General features: G+C 43.7%; 2 protein-coding genes across 2 annotated transcripts; both read right to left on the bottom strand.

Moving 5' to 3' along the window:
* Positions 1 to 419: 419 nt before the first annotated feature.
* Positions 420 to 1,566, bottom strand: LOC100280106 (uncharacterized). The gene is made up of 2 exons (NM_001153044.1): positions 1,410 to 1,566; positions 420 to 1,287 (listed from the first exon to the last, which is right to left on the bottom strand). Exons 1-2 carry the CDS (start codon positions 1,535 to 1,537, stop codon positions 627 to 629), a joined length of 789 nt encoding a protein of 262 aa, NP_001146516.1. The 5' UTR covers positions 1,538 to 1,566; the 3' UTR covers positions 420 to 626.
* Positions 1,567 to 6,866: 5,300 nt separating this feature from the next.
* Positions 6,867 to 7,884, bottom strand: LOC118473006 (L10-interacting MYB domain-containing protein-like). The gene is made up of 2 exons (XM_035961183.1): positions 7,564 to 7,884; positions 6,867 to 7,490 (listed from the first exon to the last, which is right to left on the bottom strand). The coding sequence occupies exons 1-2, from the start codon at positions 7,882 to 7,884 to the stop codon at positions 6,945 to 6,947; spliced, it is 867 nt and encodes a 288-aa protein (XP_035817076.1). The 3' UTR covers positions 6,867 to 6,944.
* Positions 7,885 to 17,756: the final 9,872 nt, after the last annotated feature.

Here is a 17,756-nt window from a genome sequence, read left to right as displayed (position 1 = left end):
CGTTTTGTTTGTAATGACTTTTATCCTATTTTTTAATGAAATAGGAGGAAAAAATCTACGGTGACACCGAAGGAGGCCGTCATTATTGGTGGCACACGCCGGCACCTGTTGCGCTGTCAAATACGAACATGGCTAGCTCATCGTTTACTGCGGCACATGATTTTGTTACTTTTAAGCTTGAAATCAGAAGTAAAAGTCAGATATATCTATATCAAGAGCATCACCAAGATGCATCTCCGCTACCGGTATTTCAATGCACGTAAGATGCGACTAGCTGCTCGATGATATTCTACACAACCTTAACGCTACAAGACGCATCACCAAGTGGACAGTCATGCTGGAAGCTTTTCATAGATCTATAGAGCCAACAACACAGACTGTGTACCATTAAGCTAGCCATGTTCTTGCACATGGAAAGAAAACGCGTGATCGAGTTCTTTTAACTATATTACCTAAGTTTTCCAATCGCAAAAGAAAAAGAAATGCTCAATAGAAAGTCATCCACCGTGCCTTTAGATTGGCAAGTGGTAGCTGCTCAGTAGTTTCCAGGCGGCGGCATATTGGGCGCCTTCCCCACCGTGAAGCCGCCGTCGACGACGAGGTTGTGGCCATTGACACACTTGGACTCATCGGACGCCAGGTACAGGGCGGCGCTGGCCACGTCCTCCACCTGGAGCACGGGGCCGTCCATCTCGTTCATGTCCTTCTCCACGATCCGCCTGCGCTCCTCGGCGGTGGCGCCGGGGAACCACTCGGCCATGGCGCCCATGACGAGCGGCGTGGGGATGTAGGTGGGCGAGATGGCGTTGACGCGGACGCCCGACCGCGCGAGCTGCCCGGCCACGGCGCGCACCAGGCCCAGCACGGCGGCCTTGGACACGCTGTAGGGCGGCAGCGCGACGCCGCCCAGCACGCCGGCCACGCTGGCCGTGCACACGATGCTGCCGGCGCGGCGGGGCACCATGACGCGCGCCGCGTGCTTGACGCCCGCCACCGCGGCGCGGGCGTTCACGGCCATGACGCGGTCGAAGTCGGCCAGGTCCAGCGCCGCCACGGGGGCCGGCGCCAGGCTGCCGCTGATGCCGGCGTTGCTGAGCATCACGTCGAGGCGGCCGTGCAGCTCCACGGCCAGGTCCACCGCCGCCGCGACCTGCGCCTCGTCGGTCACGTCGCAGCGGGTGTAGTGGACGGCCGCCGCCGGGCCGGGCCCCCCCGGCAGGCTCAGCTCCGCGGCGACGTGGCGCCCCAGTTGCCCTGCCGATGATCAGCGCTACCTTTCCAGCCAGCCTAGCGACGACGGACGAGAGGAGTCAGACATGACCGTGCAGTGGCATGCGGGATGAAGGATTCCAGCAGGTGGCTAGCGCTAGCTAGCTAGCTCGGTGAGATGGAGATTGGAGAAGGAGAACCTCTGTGGCGATGGCGGCCCGGCCGCCGCGGAGAAGCGACTGAGGAAGAAAGCGGACGCGGCGGCGGCTGGGTCGGCCGTACTCTTCCCGCTGGCCCTGACGAGACGCTGCACGGCAGATCGGAACATGCTGCCAGCCTGCCACAGCGAGCTAGCTGTGTTTCGGCGGTCAGCTTTGCCGGCCGAGCAGCAGGCGGATATAATAGATAGTCCCAAGGCGGCAACGGCAACGCCCACGCGCACGCAACCAAAGAAAGCGATGTCACCGTCCGGCCGGTGCAGCACTAAGAGCAACTTAGGCCCTGTTTGGGAACAAAGTTTTTGAAAACCACAGTTTTTGAAATACTACAGTATACTTTAGTCATGACAATACCGCAATTTACAATACCGCGGTTTTGAAAACTGAGGTCCAGACCTAAGTTTAGAATACCTTAAAACAACTATGGTATTTGCAATACTTCAGTTTTGAAAACAGAGATTTTAGCCAGCTTGCCAAACACCATTCTGTATATAATACTGCAGTATTTGAGAATACTGCAGTATTCTTCCAAAACTGTGAAAAAACTTCACTCCCAAACACCCCCTGGTTGCTCCTGCTAAAGTTTAGCCCGGGTCACATCAAACGTTTGACTTTTAAATAGGAGTATGAAATATAGACCCAACCAACTGGACTAGATTCGTCTCGTCTTTTAATCTTCGGCTGACAAATTAGTTTTATAATCCGACTACATTTAGGGCCCGTTTGGCACAGCTCCAGCTCCTGATTCTAAGCGAGGATCTGGAGGAGCCGTGCCAAACGGGTATTTTTTAAAACCGATTCTCGTGTGGAGCCGAAAGATTGGGAGTCGTTTTTGTGAAGAAAGGTGGGATCTAAAAAAACCTGCTCCACCCTCCCTTAAAACAGCTCCTCAACCAACCAAATATGGACCTCCCTTTAAAGTTTGATCGAAATTACCCGCAATTGCCATTGGACAAAAACATAACGAGCCAATTTATGGATTAAACATTTGAGACCATTTTATGCACTACTATGATGATAATATTTTATATGTTATTGTTTCATAATTTTTTTCCGTATATGCATCCTACTTATTGGTTTGTAACAAAGTTGAACTGCAAAGGGTAAAACAGACAATCGTCACAGACCACCAACTCTCAGCAGACAAGAATCAGTTTACTTGCCAAACAGTTTTAAAAAATGATTCTAGGAGAATCAAGAGGATCAGCTACTCACGAGGATCAGGATCTGGAGCTAAAGAAGCAGAAGCTGGAGCTTTGCCAAACGGGCCCTTAATACCTGGAACGGAGGTTCAAACATTCGATGGGACATGGGCTAAATTTTAGCGGGGTGTAACCAAACACCCCCTTACATTAGGAGCAACTCCAAGAGTTTTCCAAAAAAGATACTCTCAAATACCATGCATTGGGTTTCACTAAAAATATTTTCCCCAAAATCTAATCTTCCCACAGCAGATCTCTAATAGTTAAATCCCCAATAATTCAAACTTGTAAAACATCAACATTGATGGAGAAATTTCCTACACTCGAGGAGGCAAAAAGCCATCATCTACACTATACAGAAGAAAAAGCAACAGCGACTAACGTCACCCTCCATGCTCCATCCCAACCTAGTGCTCATCCTTGTGCTGACTGCTGAGGCAACAAGCCCTACAGGGAATCTAGAAGCTCAGCATCAGCATTGTTGCCGTCCTATAGCACCAGCGCCAGCGCCAGCGCCGTCGTCGTCTTGCAGCAGTCCTTTCTTCCCCAGCTCCATCCTAGTGCGCAGCGCAGGCAACAAGACCTGTCGTCGCCCTGCAGCTTGCCCCTAGCGTCTTGGCCCGACGGGCCTAGCCAGGCCGGCGGCAACCCCGCGTCGGGTTCATGAAAGAAGCTTCATTGAAGAAGCAGCAGCTCTCCGGCGCCCGCGAGGGGCCCATGCATGGCCGCGACATCTGCGGCGCCGAGAACTGGATTGGGAAAAATCCTCCGTCACGCACATATGCGGGATACCACCGACGCTCAGATTCAGGACGGCGAGAACTTAGGCCCTGTTTCAATCTCGCGAGATAAACTTTAGCAGCTTTTTTTAACTACTTTTAGCCATTTATAATCTAAACATGAGAGCTAATGGTGGTAATTTGAGCTAAACTTTAGCAATTCAATTCATATAGCTAAAGTTTAGCAGGAAGCTAAAGTTTATCCTGTGAGATTGAAACGGGGCCTTAGAGGAAGGATAAGGGAGCTGTTAGACAAATGTTTTTTGGTTTTCAATTCTAAAAGATATTTTTTTGACTGTTTTAGTGTTTGTTTGGAGATACTCTAAAGTCGACAATGCTGCCGCGCGGGGGGCGTGCGCACGCGCAGGCACCACAGATTGTTATATACTCCCTCCGTTTCTTTTTATTAGTCATTGGATAGTGTAATTTTGCACTATCCAGCGACTAATAAAAAGAAACGGAGGGAGTATCAATCATCCAAATTTGTTTAATACAGTATAAATTTTAAGTCAACTACAAATGTTGCAGGTAGCCTCGTCGGATTCTATAATTTTAATATAAAATTTTATTTCCACCCAACCTTATCACAAAAAATGTTATAATTCCTCTTACGTCAACTAACTACCAAGGATTAAAAGTATAACCTTTCCACACATAAACTTTATCTGTGCTGATGAAGCTTTTAGCCTTGTAATAATAAACGAGGAGCTGTGTCATCAATACCATCCATCTGCAAAAATACAATAGCTGTCCATCTCCTCCAACACAACAGGGGTCTCCTCAACAACAGATTTAGAATTTTCTCATGCTCTAGAGATACTAATTTTTTTCCCTCTTCTTTTCGTCTTAGCTATTTTAAACTAGATTAAGTAGAGACTAATATGGAGTTAACTGAAATATGCCCTAGGCCACAGACCCAATGGCCTGAGGTGTAGATCCGCCGCACTGCCTCGTAGCGCTCTCCAACGTAGTTTCACAAATGTGTCACGCTGCACAATAAGCAATAATAGTTTCACAAATGATTTCTTCACCGAAATCACAAAAATATATATATATATATATACGCAAGTAAAAAAATACAATCCGAATGCAACACAAAGCAAATCCTTCCTATATTTAGTCCGTACTCCACAATATAACTTTACAATGGTGAAATGCAAGTTAATATAAGGATTTTGCGTAATACAAATGTTCACACATTTCAAAGGTTCAAGATAATTAGATATATATATATATATATATATAGGACACGGACAACTGAAATGGGCTCCTTTGCATATGGTGACCTCCGATACTGCATATTGAAATAATATATATTGTGATAGAAAACATAAAGAAATTTGCATTCTCAAAAGATGGTCGCCTACATTTTTTTTAGCTTGAATCATAGTCACCGTCAACAATTAATAAAAAAGGGCTACACTCCTCCAACTAAATATTAGTCTTTCTATTTTAGTTCTATTTAGTCACTAAATTGCTAGACGGTAAACTAAAACAAAGATTAAATTGCATTAGTCTCTAGTCCCATAAGAGATCACTAAAATGGACTAAACTATATTAATTACATCTTTTACCCTTTATTTATTTCAGTTTACACTAACGATGGGAGAATGTTAAGGATTAAACTTTAGTTCCCTGATTAAACTTTAGTCACTGGGCAAACATGCTCTTGAGTGATCTAGCAGCAGGTTAGGAGGGGCTCACACTACTATCTCTTTATCTCATCAACTGTAAAGTGAGACCTTATCTCCTGACAAATAGAATTATAACAACTATCAGTTCTACATAAATATGTTACACGCGTACATATGTATTGATATCTTGGAACAGTATGCATAATAATGTAGTTATTATAGATGAAGGATATTGGAGTCTGTATAATGATTGTTTGAAAACATACAATGTTATGACGCGTGGTAGAATTCAGAATTTCAAAACTGAAAGGAAAAAACTTAAAATTACCTAGTAGTAGTAGTCGCTGGCGCTAGACGTATATGGGCGTGTTTGGTTCGGCTTTTTTCTGACCAGCTTATCTGAAAAGCTGGCTGTGGGGAAAAGCTGGCTGTTGGGAAAAGCTGGTAGTTAGAATTTAGGTGTTTGGTTCGCCAGCTGTGCAGAAAAGCTGTTCGTCAGAATCTACGTGTTTGGATAATCAGATTCTCATATTGCAGATTCTGTTAGAACAAACGAAAAAATGAAACCCATAACGCAGAAAAGGTCATTACAAAATAATTAGTGGAGTTGATTACATCATAAGTACCGTTACAATCACTAAGATAACTACGACACTAATGCATTAGCAATTGCATCTCGAAAAGCACTCATGTCTAACTCATCATATGTGCTAGTACTACTCTCACCTACAGGTACATCATGACTGAGGCTACTAGGTCCTACTTCATCAAAATCTCTATCGTGCAGAGCACTATCTCTAATGAAGTTATGCAATGTCATACATGCAATAATTATCTTCGATTGTTTCTTAAGCGAAAATGAAGGGAGACTTAATAGAATTCTCCACTTCATTTTGAGCACCCCAAATGATCGCTCAATAACATTTCGTAGCGATGAGTGTGCATAGTTGAATACTTCTTTGCTCCCAATAGGTTGCCTCGCATTTTGCCATTCCGTAATGTGGTACTTCTGACCCTTATAAGGTGCAAGGTACCCCTTTCTATTTGGATAACCCGAATCGACAAGATAGTATTTACCTGCACAAACATTAAATACAAATGTTACATACATATGACATAAAATAGTACTGTATTCTACAAATGTACAAAATATTTATATACCTTCTGGTGGATGGGGGAACCTGTCCGCATAAGTTATTAAAGTATCATGTAATACTCTTGTGTCATGTATGGAACCTGGCCATCCTGTGACAACAAATGTGAACATCATATCGAAGTCACAAACGGCCATTACATTCTACGACGTGTAACCGTGCCAGCCAATATATTTCGCTTGTTCCGAGGCCGGGACTGCCGCTGGAAAGTGACTACCATCTATTGCGCCTATGCAATCCTTGAAGTGTGGCCAAAACCTCGCCTCTCACAAACGAGGATGAATCTCGATGAACCCATTGAATACCAGATTCGACCAATGTTCTTCTAGGAGCCTGACTGAAATGCCTGCCCCAAATGTCTACAGCATATAGAGAAACAAGCATTTCTCCATCTGTGTCATCCATTTCATCATCAGATGTGTGTGCATCCATTTCATCATCAGATGTGTGTTCATAAGGGTCACACATCTGCATGGACACAACCAACAGGCACAAATTCATATGCAACCACAGTTTATAAAACACATATTAAAGAAGCCGAACAGTGTACAAGGCATATAAAGTTCACAAATTCACATTGGTCACAAACTTACAACTCTGATTATTCAAATACATGTTCAACTCGAATATTTGGAAAATTGTTTGAAAGCGAAAATGATACGTACGAAAACTGACACGACATGACTCATAAAGCAGACACAACTAACATAATACTGAACATAAGCCTCTGTTGTCGGACCAGCAGCATCTAGGTGGACTTTTTAACATCTATCTCGAATGCATGGCGCAGCCAAGCGTTCCTTCCTTCTGATGTCTTCAGTGCAGAAAATATGTCTCTATACTTTTTCGAAGTGAACAGATGAGTGGCAAACAAATGGAGGTCACTGCCTTCTGGTGAACCATCATCGATCACTTGTTGCAACTGCGCACTCACCTCAATACGCACAGGGTCGGTCTCATTAGAGGTGATGGACTTGTTAGTGGTCCTTGAACGTGACTCAAAAGCCTCCACAAGGCGTTTCATGTACTCTTCCCTCGAATCTTTTTTCCTCTTTGGTTTAGGAGAATCATGACGCACCTTACGCTTCCCTGTCGCATTTGAGCATGGATCAGGTGTGCTGTTTTCACCCCCACCTAAAGTGGCTTCGAAATGATCATCAGAAGATGAATTAGCATCCTCGACGCCAGGAACAAGGGTTCTTTCATTTGTGCAGACAATGGGTCCAAACATAACCTTTAGCTCGTCCTCATTCTCTAGGGGGGCTGTTTTGAACATAATACAACCTGGCATTGCCTGCACCAAATGGTAGTTCCTAGTTTTAGATGGCCAATACTATTGTTAGTCTAGGAAAAAAAGATCTACTTACTTCATTTTGCTTGGCCCACCACTCATCTGGCGCACTGATTGAACCAGTATGAGGGTCTCGACCAAGACCTGTAGCCCTTTCATTAAGAGTTTTCCACTGGGTGAACATTCTCTTCAACGAATCCCACCTATTCTTCATTTGATCCCTTGTGTACGTGCGACCAGTGCGTTCCTTAAACTTTCTTATCAGGTTAGCATACCCTTCGGCGTTTAGGAAATGTTGTGGCCTGTTCCGTGCATTGACCTCTTCTACACATATTTCTGTGTAAATTTTTGTTGCTCTACTATCCCACTTAGCAATCACTTTGCCATACTTGTCCATCTAGTGAAAAATAGTGTACACGATTGAAAAAACGTATTCAAGTTTCAGTAACTACGACAACAAAAATAACAGGGAACTGACCATAATGAAATAAAGTAGTACCATAAGCAGTCACATTCGTCTGTCATAATTACATAAAGGGAGTGACGAAATGAAAGTGCTGCTGAACACAAAAGCACAACGAACAGTTTTGAAAGTCGCATGAACCAAAAGCCTGATCTATCCCAGTCACACTACTAACACCTTACTGAAACATGATCCAACTTAAACTTCATTGTCACTAAACGATGGCATCTGGTCGGAGTCATATTCAACACCCCAGAAGTTTGCAAAGTGCTCAGCAAAGTCCCAATCCGGACTAAGGTACTCCTCAGCTGGGGGTGGTGAGGACAAGGCAGACGGTTCATAGCTCCTGTCAGCAGGGTTGTTTACGTTGTTCACGTTGTCCAATTTTTCTTGCAACACCAGAGAGTCTTGCTCAAGCATGCAAGCAATGTCCTCCAATGCTACACGTAATTTGGTAGCCTCAAATGAGGTCAACCCGCGTCCTGGACGAATTGTTTCACGAGCTACGGAACAAATCTTGTCCGCAATCTCTTGCATCCTTCCAATTGCCTTGTCGGCTATGGAGTCTGTTGAATCCATCTGATGTGGATTAAGGTGGTTAGTGAACTAGACAGTACGACAATGTACTTACATCCATTGAGATACTCTACAAAATTAGGGTTGAAGCTAGAATCATAAAGATAATGAGGTTGGCAATCTATGGAGTGTGTCCCTGAACCCTAAATAGGAGGGATAGAACATATCAATGGATTGGAGTTAACCGGGAACAATATTTGGTAATCTCTTCTGTATTCAAAAAAAATCATCCCCCCACAAACAATTGATGAAGCAGTTGATTCGTACCATTCAGATTAGTTCTCTTATCCTAACCGTGGACTCATTGTTCAGGTGTACTGACAAAAAGAATGAACTAAAACAAGGCCATGGATCCACGTTATTGGAACACATACACAACATGTATGGTGACAAATAAGTCAACCACAAATTGATGTGCATGTTACCTTAGCTTGAGTGGAGGTTGCAACCGAAGTCCTCGAATCCCAGATGATCTTGGAACCGAAGACCTTCACCTCGAAGTGATACGAAAATCTGTAGGCGGCAATGAAGAAAAATGTTCTGTTAGTAGGTGGTTCATGACAGTGGACCTACTGGACATGAGGGGGAGGGGTGTCACGGGATCGAGGATGAACCCTAGCAACACGACAGCAGGCAGCGGGGTGGGTAAGGATGGACGCGAGGTGCATCGTACCTTACGAAGATGCAGACGCGGTGGTTGGGACGACGCGGAACCTTGACGACGGAGCAAGGGCGGCGGCGTCACTGCGGCAACCATACAGACAGAGGAAAAGGGTGAAGGAAACGCGGCAATGCGAGGAGAAGACGGTGGGGACGACAATGGGAGGAGGGATCCGTACCTACGTACAACGGCGGCGATGCGTTTGGTGCGGACCGGCGGCGCTCCGTTCGGTTCGCGGCGGCGGCGGAGGAGCGTTCCAGGGAACCCTAGCCTAACTGCGCGTGGGCTTCGGACGGAAGCCAACTGAGTGCCGCTTCGCGAGGATCGTGGGCGGGCGGCTTCTTACCCAAGCGCTTCGCCCAGAAGCCGCGCGAGAAGTTGGGCGTTTGGTTTCAGCTTCAGCTTCTGGCGGCCAGAAGCCGCCCAGAAGCTGAACCAAACAGCCACTATGTCTTGCTGTGTGTCCCACACGATTTTTTTGTACTTTAGTCTTTTTTAAAAAAAATCGTGTTTAAACCTCTGGACTGGACTATTTACTTGACGTCACAGGACGTGGCACCGAACTAACACGTCTCGACATCATAGCCTGTGGCGCCGAACTACCTACTACGTTGGCAAATAAGAGCTGACATAGTGTCAACGTGGCACCTATCTCGGCGCCACATATCTTGGTGCCGAGCTAGTAAGTGCTATAAATCGCTCGATCCCTGGTCGAGAGCTACGTCTGGCCATTTCTCTTCCTCGTTTCTCTCTTCATCCATACCGTCGAGGGGTGCTCCAATATTCGTATTCAAGTTGGAAAATTTGGATTTGATCCGTATAGCTTGAAGATAAAGGCATGATGTCTCACTGATTTGTTTGTTACGTATAATACTATTAGTTATGATTTTTAAGATATATGGTTGATACGATGACTATAGTTTGTTAGATAGTTAGTGAATCAATGGTTTAAAAAATCTTTAGGGTTTTGAAACTATGAGTATCATGGTATTTATAAGTTTAAACCATTTCTGCTATTTCTATAGTTATCGTTTTGTAGATGGAAGACATGCATGTATCGGAAGTTGTTGTGGTAGAAGAGAGGTCGTCGTCAGGAGTTATATCCAGACAACACGATAATTGACATGTACATTCACTATGGCTGACATCCACTTTCACTGATAAACGAACAATATGATGACTAACATGCACATTCACTAACAAATTTTCTAATTAACTAAACTAACTAACTAACAAAATTGCTAACTATATACTAAACTAACTAACTAAGTCTAGACAAACTAAACCGAACTAACTTAACTAAACAAAACTAAAACTAAACCGAGTAAATAAATCGAGACTAACTACACTAAACTAAACAACTATCTAGCTAGCTATCTAAGTAAGCAACTAACTAACTAAGTCTACGAGTTCAAAATAAACATATACCTAGATCGAGGACAGTGTCAAGGCCGAGCACGGGCCAGCGACGGAGATGTACAATGGCGAGCTTCGAGCGCAGCGATGGCGGAGATATGCGGCATCGGCAGCAGCACGAGCGGGCGCCTGGGAGGCGGTGGGGCACGCGGTCGGCTGCTGGGCGCGTAGGCGGTGGCGGGAAGCACAGGAGGGCGGCGGCAAGGTTCGCGGGAGCGTTAGGATGCGCGACGGGGTGTGCGGGCGGCGGCGGGGCACGTAGGCGACGACAGTGCTAGTGGGCGGCGGTGGCCAATGGCAAAAACAAAGCGGCGACGGAGAACAGAACGTGAGAGAGAACTGGCGCACGGTCAATATAACATACCTCAGCGCCAAATCTGTGGCACCTAGGTCTGTGCCACATTAGCGCCAGCGTATCTCTCTTGGTTCAGCTCGACAACCACCTAGACGTCATTGGCTGTGGCGCCGAGTATTGTTACCTCGGCGCCATGGTCTATGACAACGAGTAGAGTTAAAAAACGACATTAAGTTGTTTAGTGGTCTTAACGTATTTTTTTTTTAAAAAGAAGACTAAAATGCAAAAAATCAAGTGTTCCGTTTAGGGATGTCAACGAGTTGGGTTCAGGACGAATGGAGCAAAAAACCGTCCATGGTTGCACCCGTGAAGTCTATGTAAACTCGTCCACGATCACACCCGTGAAATCTATGTAAACCCGTTCACGATCGCACCAGCGGGTGCAATTTCAAACCCGCGCGGCCGCGCCCGAACCCGTCGGGTTTTCAGGTGGGTTTCGGGTCACCCACGGTTTTAACTTATTGTACACTTTTAAATAATAATTAAGTAAGTACCTGCAATAAGTAAGTTATATCTTTGTGTTTTAAATCTTCTTAAATTGAGCAGCAACAAAACATTTCATAAATCATTAGCCAAGTTACTTATCTAAAATAATTATTATTGTATTTTAATCATTTTTGCGCAAAAATAAATAATAAAACTAATTTCGAGTCGGATGCACGCGCAGGTTAAAATAGAAACCCGTACCTATAGGTGTACATTTGGGCCGGGCATGGTTGGCCGGGCCAAAGCACGAAAAAAAAGCACGGCCCAGGCACGGCACGGCACGGCCCGAAATAATTTAGTGTCGGGCCGGCACGGCCCGTTATATCGGGTCGGGTTTGGGCCGAGGTCACGACCCATGGGCGGGCACGAGCACGGCCCGTTTAAGGCAGACACAAAATGGCCAATATAGAGGCACGAAAAGGCCCATATATTTATTAAAACCACACTTTCATATACTTGATAAAGAACACAAAGCTAGAGATAATGCTAGTTAGATGTTTTTTGTAGTTTTGAATTAGAGTGTGTGATGTAACTTTGCTTTTGTTATGAACATTAGACAATAAACTGAACTTACGAACTTTGTATAAAGCTGATTATACTCTTTTTCCTTCTAACAAAATGATTTATAAACGAGGTAGTCATTGTATAGCTGTTGTAACTTTAATACAAATATTAAGTTTGATTTTGTTCAAATTTATTTGTCTTATCTTTTATTTGTTTTATTATTTTTTTGAATTTAGGGCTCTAATGTGAATTTTGCGCAAAAAACTGAATTTCGGGCCAAAAATTGAATTTCGGGCCATAATGTGAATTTCGGGCTTTTATAATTTCGGGCCGCCCGAAATGAGCCCGACACGTTTAAGCAATTACGGGCCGGGCCATGGGCCGGGGGCTAGGCCCATGAGCCGGCCCGGCACGACCCGAAATTCAAACGGGCCAGGCCGACCCGAAATTCAAACAATACAGGCCTTTTCGGGCTTGGGCCGGGCGGCCCGAATATACACCTATACACGTACCCACACCCGCGAAACTTCAGGTCGAGTGTGATTTACACCCGTAGATCAAAATCTTCACACATACCCTCACCTGTAGGTTTACGGGTTAAATTGACATCCCTAGTTCCACTGATATGTCGTATTTGCAAGTGTTCAGTGCAAATCTCTGTATACTGAAGATCTGGATCTATCTGACATGCATGTTAGCCCGAATATTTTGCATTTTGGTCCTTCATTGGAAAAAAAATCACGTTTGGAACCTAGAAAATTTTAATGTCAATTTTGGACCCTTTACTCGGCGCCGTAGCCTGTGGCGTCGAGGTAACACAGCTCGGCGCCATAGGCTATGGCGCCGAGGTACGTGCTGCGTTGGCACAAACGAACGTCGTGGCGCCGACGTGGTACCGAGCTCGGCGCCATAGATCTTGGCGCCGAGCTCCATTCTGTACAGAAACCTTGTCTAGCTCAGTTGGTAAAATACAAGGCTTTTAAACTTGTGGTCGTGGGTTCGAGCCCCACGGTGGGTGTTTTTAATACCTTTTGTCTTTGTCACTTATTTATTTTTTTGTTGTCCATATTTTTCGTTTATGTCGCTAATTTGTCCGTCCTGATTTATTTCTCATCCAGTTTTATTTTTGTGACTGATTTGTTTATTCGTCCAGATTTTTTTTTATCCGGCGAGCACATCAGTTGTATATGCAGTAAATTCTAAAATATATCATCCATGAGGCAAGTATATAATGGAGTATACTTTTATTTAGTGCAGAAGAAAAAAAGATGAATATGTGTGCTTCTTTTTACTGAGAATATGTTATTATGTATTTAAAATTTATGTTCAAAAGAACTCAATAAAAATATAATATTTTTATTTGATCATGATTGAAGTAAGAGTGTTCTCATTTGATTTTTATTGTGATTAGCTGAGCAAACAAGGGGAGAAGTTGACGGCTTGTGAGCACTGTGGCACACAGCTGCTGTGCTCGCCGGATAAAAAAATCTGGACGAATAAACAAATCAGTCACAAAAATAAAACTGGATGAGAAATAAATCAGGACAGACAAATCAGCGACATAAACGAAAAATATGGACAACAAAAAAACAAATAGGTGACAAGACAAAAAGTATTAAAAAACGTCCACCATGGGGCTTGAACCCACAACCAAAAGGTTAAAAGCCTTGTATTTTACCAACTGAGCTAGACAAGTTTTTTGTACATAAAAGAGCTCGGCGCCAAGATTTATGGCGCCGAGCTCAGTACCACGTCGGCGCCACGACGTCCGTTTGTGCCAACGCAGCACGTACCTCGGCGCCATAGCTTATGGCGCCGAGCTGTGTTACCTCGGCGCCACAGGCTACGGCGCCGAGTAAAGGGTCCAAAAATGACATTAAAATTTTCCAGGGTCCAAACGTGAATTTTTTTCCGATGAAGGATCAAAATGCAAAAAATTCGGCATGTTAGCCTATCCACGTCGCTCAAAATTTATGGTCCGTCAAATTATTTGATTATTGAATCTGGGATCTGGGTCGTACACGTAGGGTAACGAGACGAGACTTTCGGAGAGGAAAAAAAATTCATTGTATACAGGATACACTCACATATATCTATAGACACGTTGGATCTCCCTTCAAGCACTGAGCCAGGCAGTGATATGAGCCATGTAGACGGCACGAGGCCACATGGAGGAGTGTCATTGGTTGATGAAGGGTTATTTGTTCTCTGCTAAAGTTTAGTTGGTGTCACTTTAAATATTTAATATCAATTATAAATGTTAGATATATGTTTAATTAGGTTTAATAACTTTGTCTAGTTTTATAATTAAACTATATTTGATAACCGTAATTATCATTCAATCCAAGATCCGCGGCTGCTCTGCCTGCACCTCACTGCCAAAGACTGATGGAACTATGACCATCGCCTTTAAATACGTTACGTTGCAGCACTATTTTCACGGATGTTTGACTCACGGGAAAGAAACGCGCTTAATAACGACCTTTTGTATACATTATGGAAGTTAACGCCGGCCATGGGTGATGGGTGTGAGTTGATCCTTGGTCCCTAGATAGGCCTAGATGTGCAGAAGTTTGCATGCACCTGATAAAAAAAACCTAGTATAGCGTAGTAGCTGATCGGGATTTTGGGGGCCCAGAAGTCATGGGCCTGTTTGCACCGCTCGCACACTTTGTGTTTTATTCATAAAAGACCACTTCTTGGCATTTCGCGGCGTGTAAAGATAACACTGATGCACAACGCTCTGCATGATGATTACGTACATGTTAGTAGTACTATTGTTTATCTGCTAGACGGAAGGAAGGAAGAGGGTTTATAATGACCGGATTTATATTTCATCATGTATAAATATAAACCCGGTCATTACACTCGCATCTCTCTTTTATAATAGGGCGGTGTGTAAAGATTGCACTGCTGCACGACGCTCTGCATGGCGAGTTTCGAATACATGTTATTATTTATCTGTTAATAGAAGAAATCAAGGAAAAGGATTTATAATGACCAGAGTTATATTTCATCATGTATACGCTATCATTCCATCGTCCGGTGGATTCTGTGCTCAATGACCATATTTATATTTGGTCACGTGTAGATTTCCAAGCAGGGGGCGGATTCGCGGCCCGGACTAGGGCGGCTGCAGCAGATGAGGCACGGCCCAAGAATATTAGGAGCAGCTCTTCACATAGCAGCCCAAAACAGCCCGACCGTTCGATCATTTATAGCATACTCATTTTTGTTACACCATATTTGAACTTTCACTCTACAAAACTTATAATCTATAATGCAAAACAGTACTTTGCACGTCTCTTTTTACACGGCCTGTTTGAGATGACCTTAGCCTCCGCAGCATTGGCCCCTGGTCAAGCGTCACAACCTGGTATAGGTAGCGCCGGTTTGAAAGGACCAAATGACCTTTCAGATAGGCAATAGAGATTATTACAAACCATACAATAGTTGGGAAACCATAGAATGCATCTTTTAGCCACCTTAAAAATATGGAAGTGTGAATGGTTGGGTAATCAAACTGTAAATATCGATCACATGCAGAAGGTGCAAGTCGTAACCCCCGGCCCCTCCCCTCTCTCGAATAATGAGTTTAATTTGTTGTGGGTGCGTGGAAAGGGACATGGCATCCGATGATCCACACAGCTGACGGCGGGCGCGTGCACATGCAGTACAGTACGACCTCTTGGTCTTCTTCTAGAAGCTAAGCTAAGCTACCTCGCGCCGGCCTCTCTTGCATGGGTCAGAGTCAACGCTTCTAGACACGCACTGGTCTGGCCCGGCACTAGCGGTCTGCGTGTAGTGTAGTATTGTGCGTGCCTCGCTTGTCTCTGTCCGTCTGCATGCAAAATAATTACCCACGTCAAACAAACAAGCCGTGTGCACTGCATCGACGTCACAAATTTTTTTTTTCAATTAAACCTCGATCAATTAACGCATGAGCTTCGTATAGAACACACAAATACGATCTTCATTCATATGGAACCCACATGTATGACGACGTTAACCAGTGCACTTTTATTCTGGACTGTGCTGTGAGACGACTCATGCATGCATGCCTGCGAGACCGTATCCTGTGCGCAAAGAGGGCTGCTGCTCCCATGAGCAAAATCAATCCAGACCACACCCTTCACATCCAATGGTGCTGCGTCAGGGGGGTTTTTGTAAAATGTACAGAGCAAGAGTGGAGAGGCTTCTTTGCAAAATAGACACAACACCGTTGGATGTGGAGGGTACGGTCTGGATTGATTTTGCTCATGGGAGCAGCAGGGCTCCTTGCGCACAAGATACGGTCTCCATGCCTGCCACTTTCACCCAACATACCGCGTGACCTAGCTTTTTGCGACAAAATCGTGCTACCCAAACTACTGTTTCTAGAACACGTAGAATCAATCCTTCTCACACGTTGGCGTCCATGTTTCAGCCGTCGTCGTCGTCGTTGTACGCACGCCGACCGATCCTCACACGGAAACTGGAGGTTAGGTACGGTCAGTGTTTCTGGCTGTGCTACTCTCTCTGCTCTGGATTTTTTTTATTTTATTTTTTGGTAGGCTAAATATTTTTTTATTTTCACTAAATATATTATTCCCTACCATATGTTCTTCTACCTGCTTGGTAAGGCCCGTTTGATTTAAGGGACTAAAAATTAGTCTCTCCATTTTAGTCTTATTTAGTTCCTAAATTGTCAAACAGTAGAACTAAAACAAGAACTACACTGATAAAATTGTTCTTCTACCATATGTTATGATGCTGATTCATCTTCAATCATTGGTTTTCTCTCCACAATGCATCAACAATGAGGTAAAATTGTCCTTATTGAGAGTGTCCAAAAGCATCTACTCCAGCCGAGGGCATGTACAACCCAATTAAATAAGGAGTCTTTTTAGAGGATTAAATAAATAAAAAAAAAATCAAAAAACGGGTTTTGGATAAGATTTGAGTCAAACTTATAAAATTTTGACTACAAATAACTATTTTATTATGTAGTTTTGAAACATAAAATTTATATGCACCGATTTGTCTTAACAAATACTTTTATAAAAGTACATAAATGTATTAAGAGTTTTATTTGTATTTTAACAAAAAAAATATTTGGCAAAATCATATTTTGGAGACCGTGTCGATGTCCTAAACAACAACTAATAGCTGGCTAGTCAAATTGCCCCATTATATTATCTGAAGCATACCAAATAAAGAGGTCAAGAAAATCGTATAAAAGACCAATTGTTTCCTGTGAAAATAGGAAATGTCAATATTTAAAAAAAGATCGATCCGATAGACTAAGGGTGCGTTTGGTTCAGCTTTTGGAACCAAATTCGCTGCTAAAAATCTGAAATCTCAACTAAACAGATACAACAACATAATAGAAATTGTTTTGACAAATGAATTATAAAATGATTCTGGCTCCTCTAAATAACCCAAGGAGCTAAAGCTATGACTGTTTTCAGAGGAGCCGGTGGTCCACGGCACAAGAGCAATATAACATTAATAGCAATATCTTTTTGGAACGAACAAAGGTACCGTTTGGTTCAAATATTTGTAACGTAATGAGTAAGTGATAATGTTAAATCATGTTTGTTTTAGTCCAACCGTAATTAGATACCATACTAAAAATTGATACCGGACTATTCAAATTTGTTACCGTCCGTAATCGAGTGTAAACCGTTACTATTACCCTTTACGTTACATTTCGTGAACCAAACAGCACCAAAGATGTTTTATCCGGTGTCCTAAAATATGTAGCGGAATATAACGAGAAGTATAGCGGCAGGTCAGACCGGCTACCGTTACAACACAGTCGTACTT

This window comes from Zea mays, chromosome 7 (assembly GCF_902167145.1).
Source record: "Zea mays cultivar B73 chromosome 7, Zm-B73-REFERENCE-NAM-5.0, whole genome shotgun sequence".
NCBI lineage: Eukaryota > Viridiplantae > Streptophyta > Magnoliopsida > Poales > Poaceae > Zea > Zea mays.
This window is presented reverse-complemented; position numbering and strand designations above follow the sequence as displayed.

Bases quoted from the DNA above. Each gene is read 5' to 3' on its own strand.
- LOC100280106 (NM_001153044.1), bottom strand. From the start codon at position 1,537: ATGTTCCGATCTGCCGTGCAGCGTCTCGTCAGGGCCAGCGGGAAGAGT. The intron at 1,288-1,409 runs GTTCTCCTTCTC...CGTCGTCGCTAG, and splicing joins GGGCCGCCATCGCCACAGAG to GCTGGCTGGAAAGGTAGCGC.
- LOC118473006 (XM_035961183.1), bottom strand. From the start codon at position 7,884: ATGGACAAGTATGGCAAAGTGATTGCTAAGTGGGATAGTAGAGCAACA. The intron at 7,491-7,563 runs GTAAGTAGATCT...CATTTGGTGCAG, and splicing joins GGTGGGCCAAGCAAAATGAA to GCAATGCCAGGTTGTATTAT.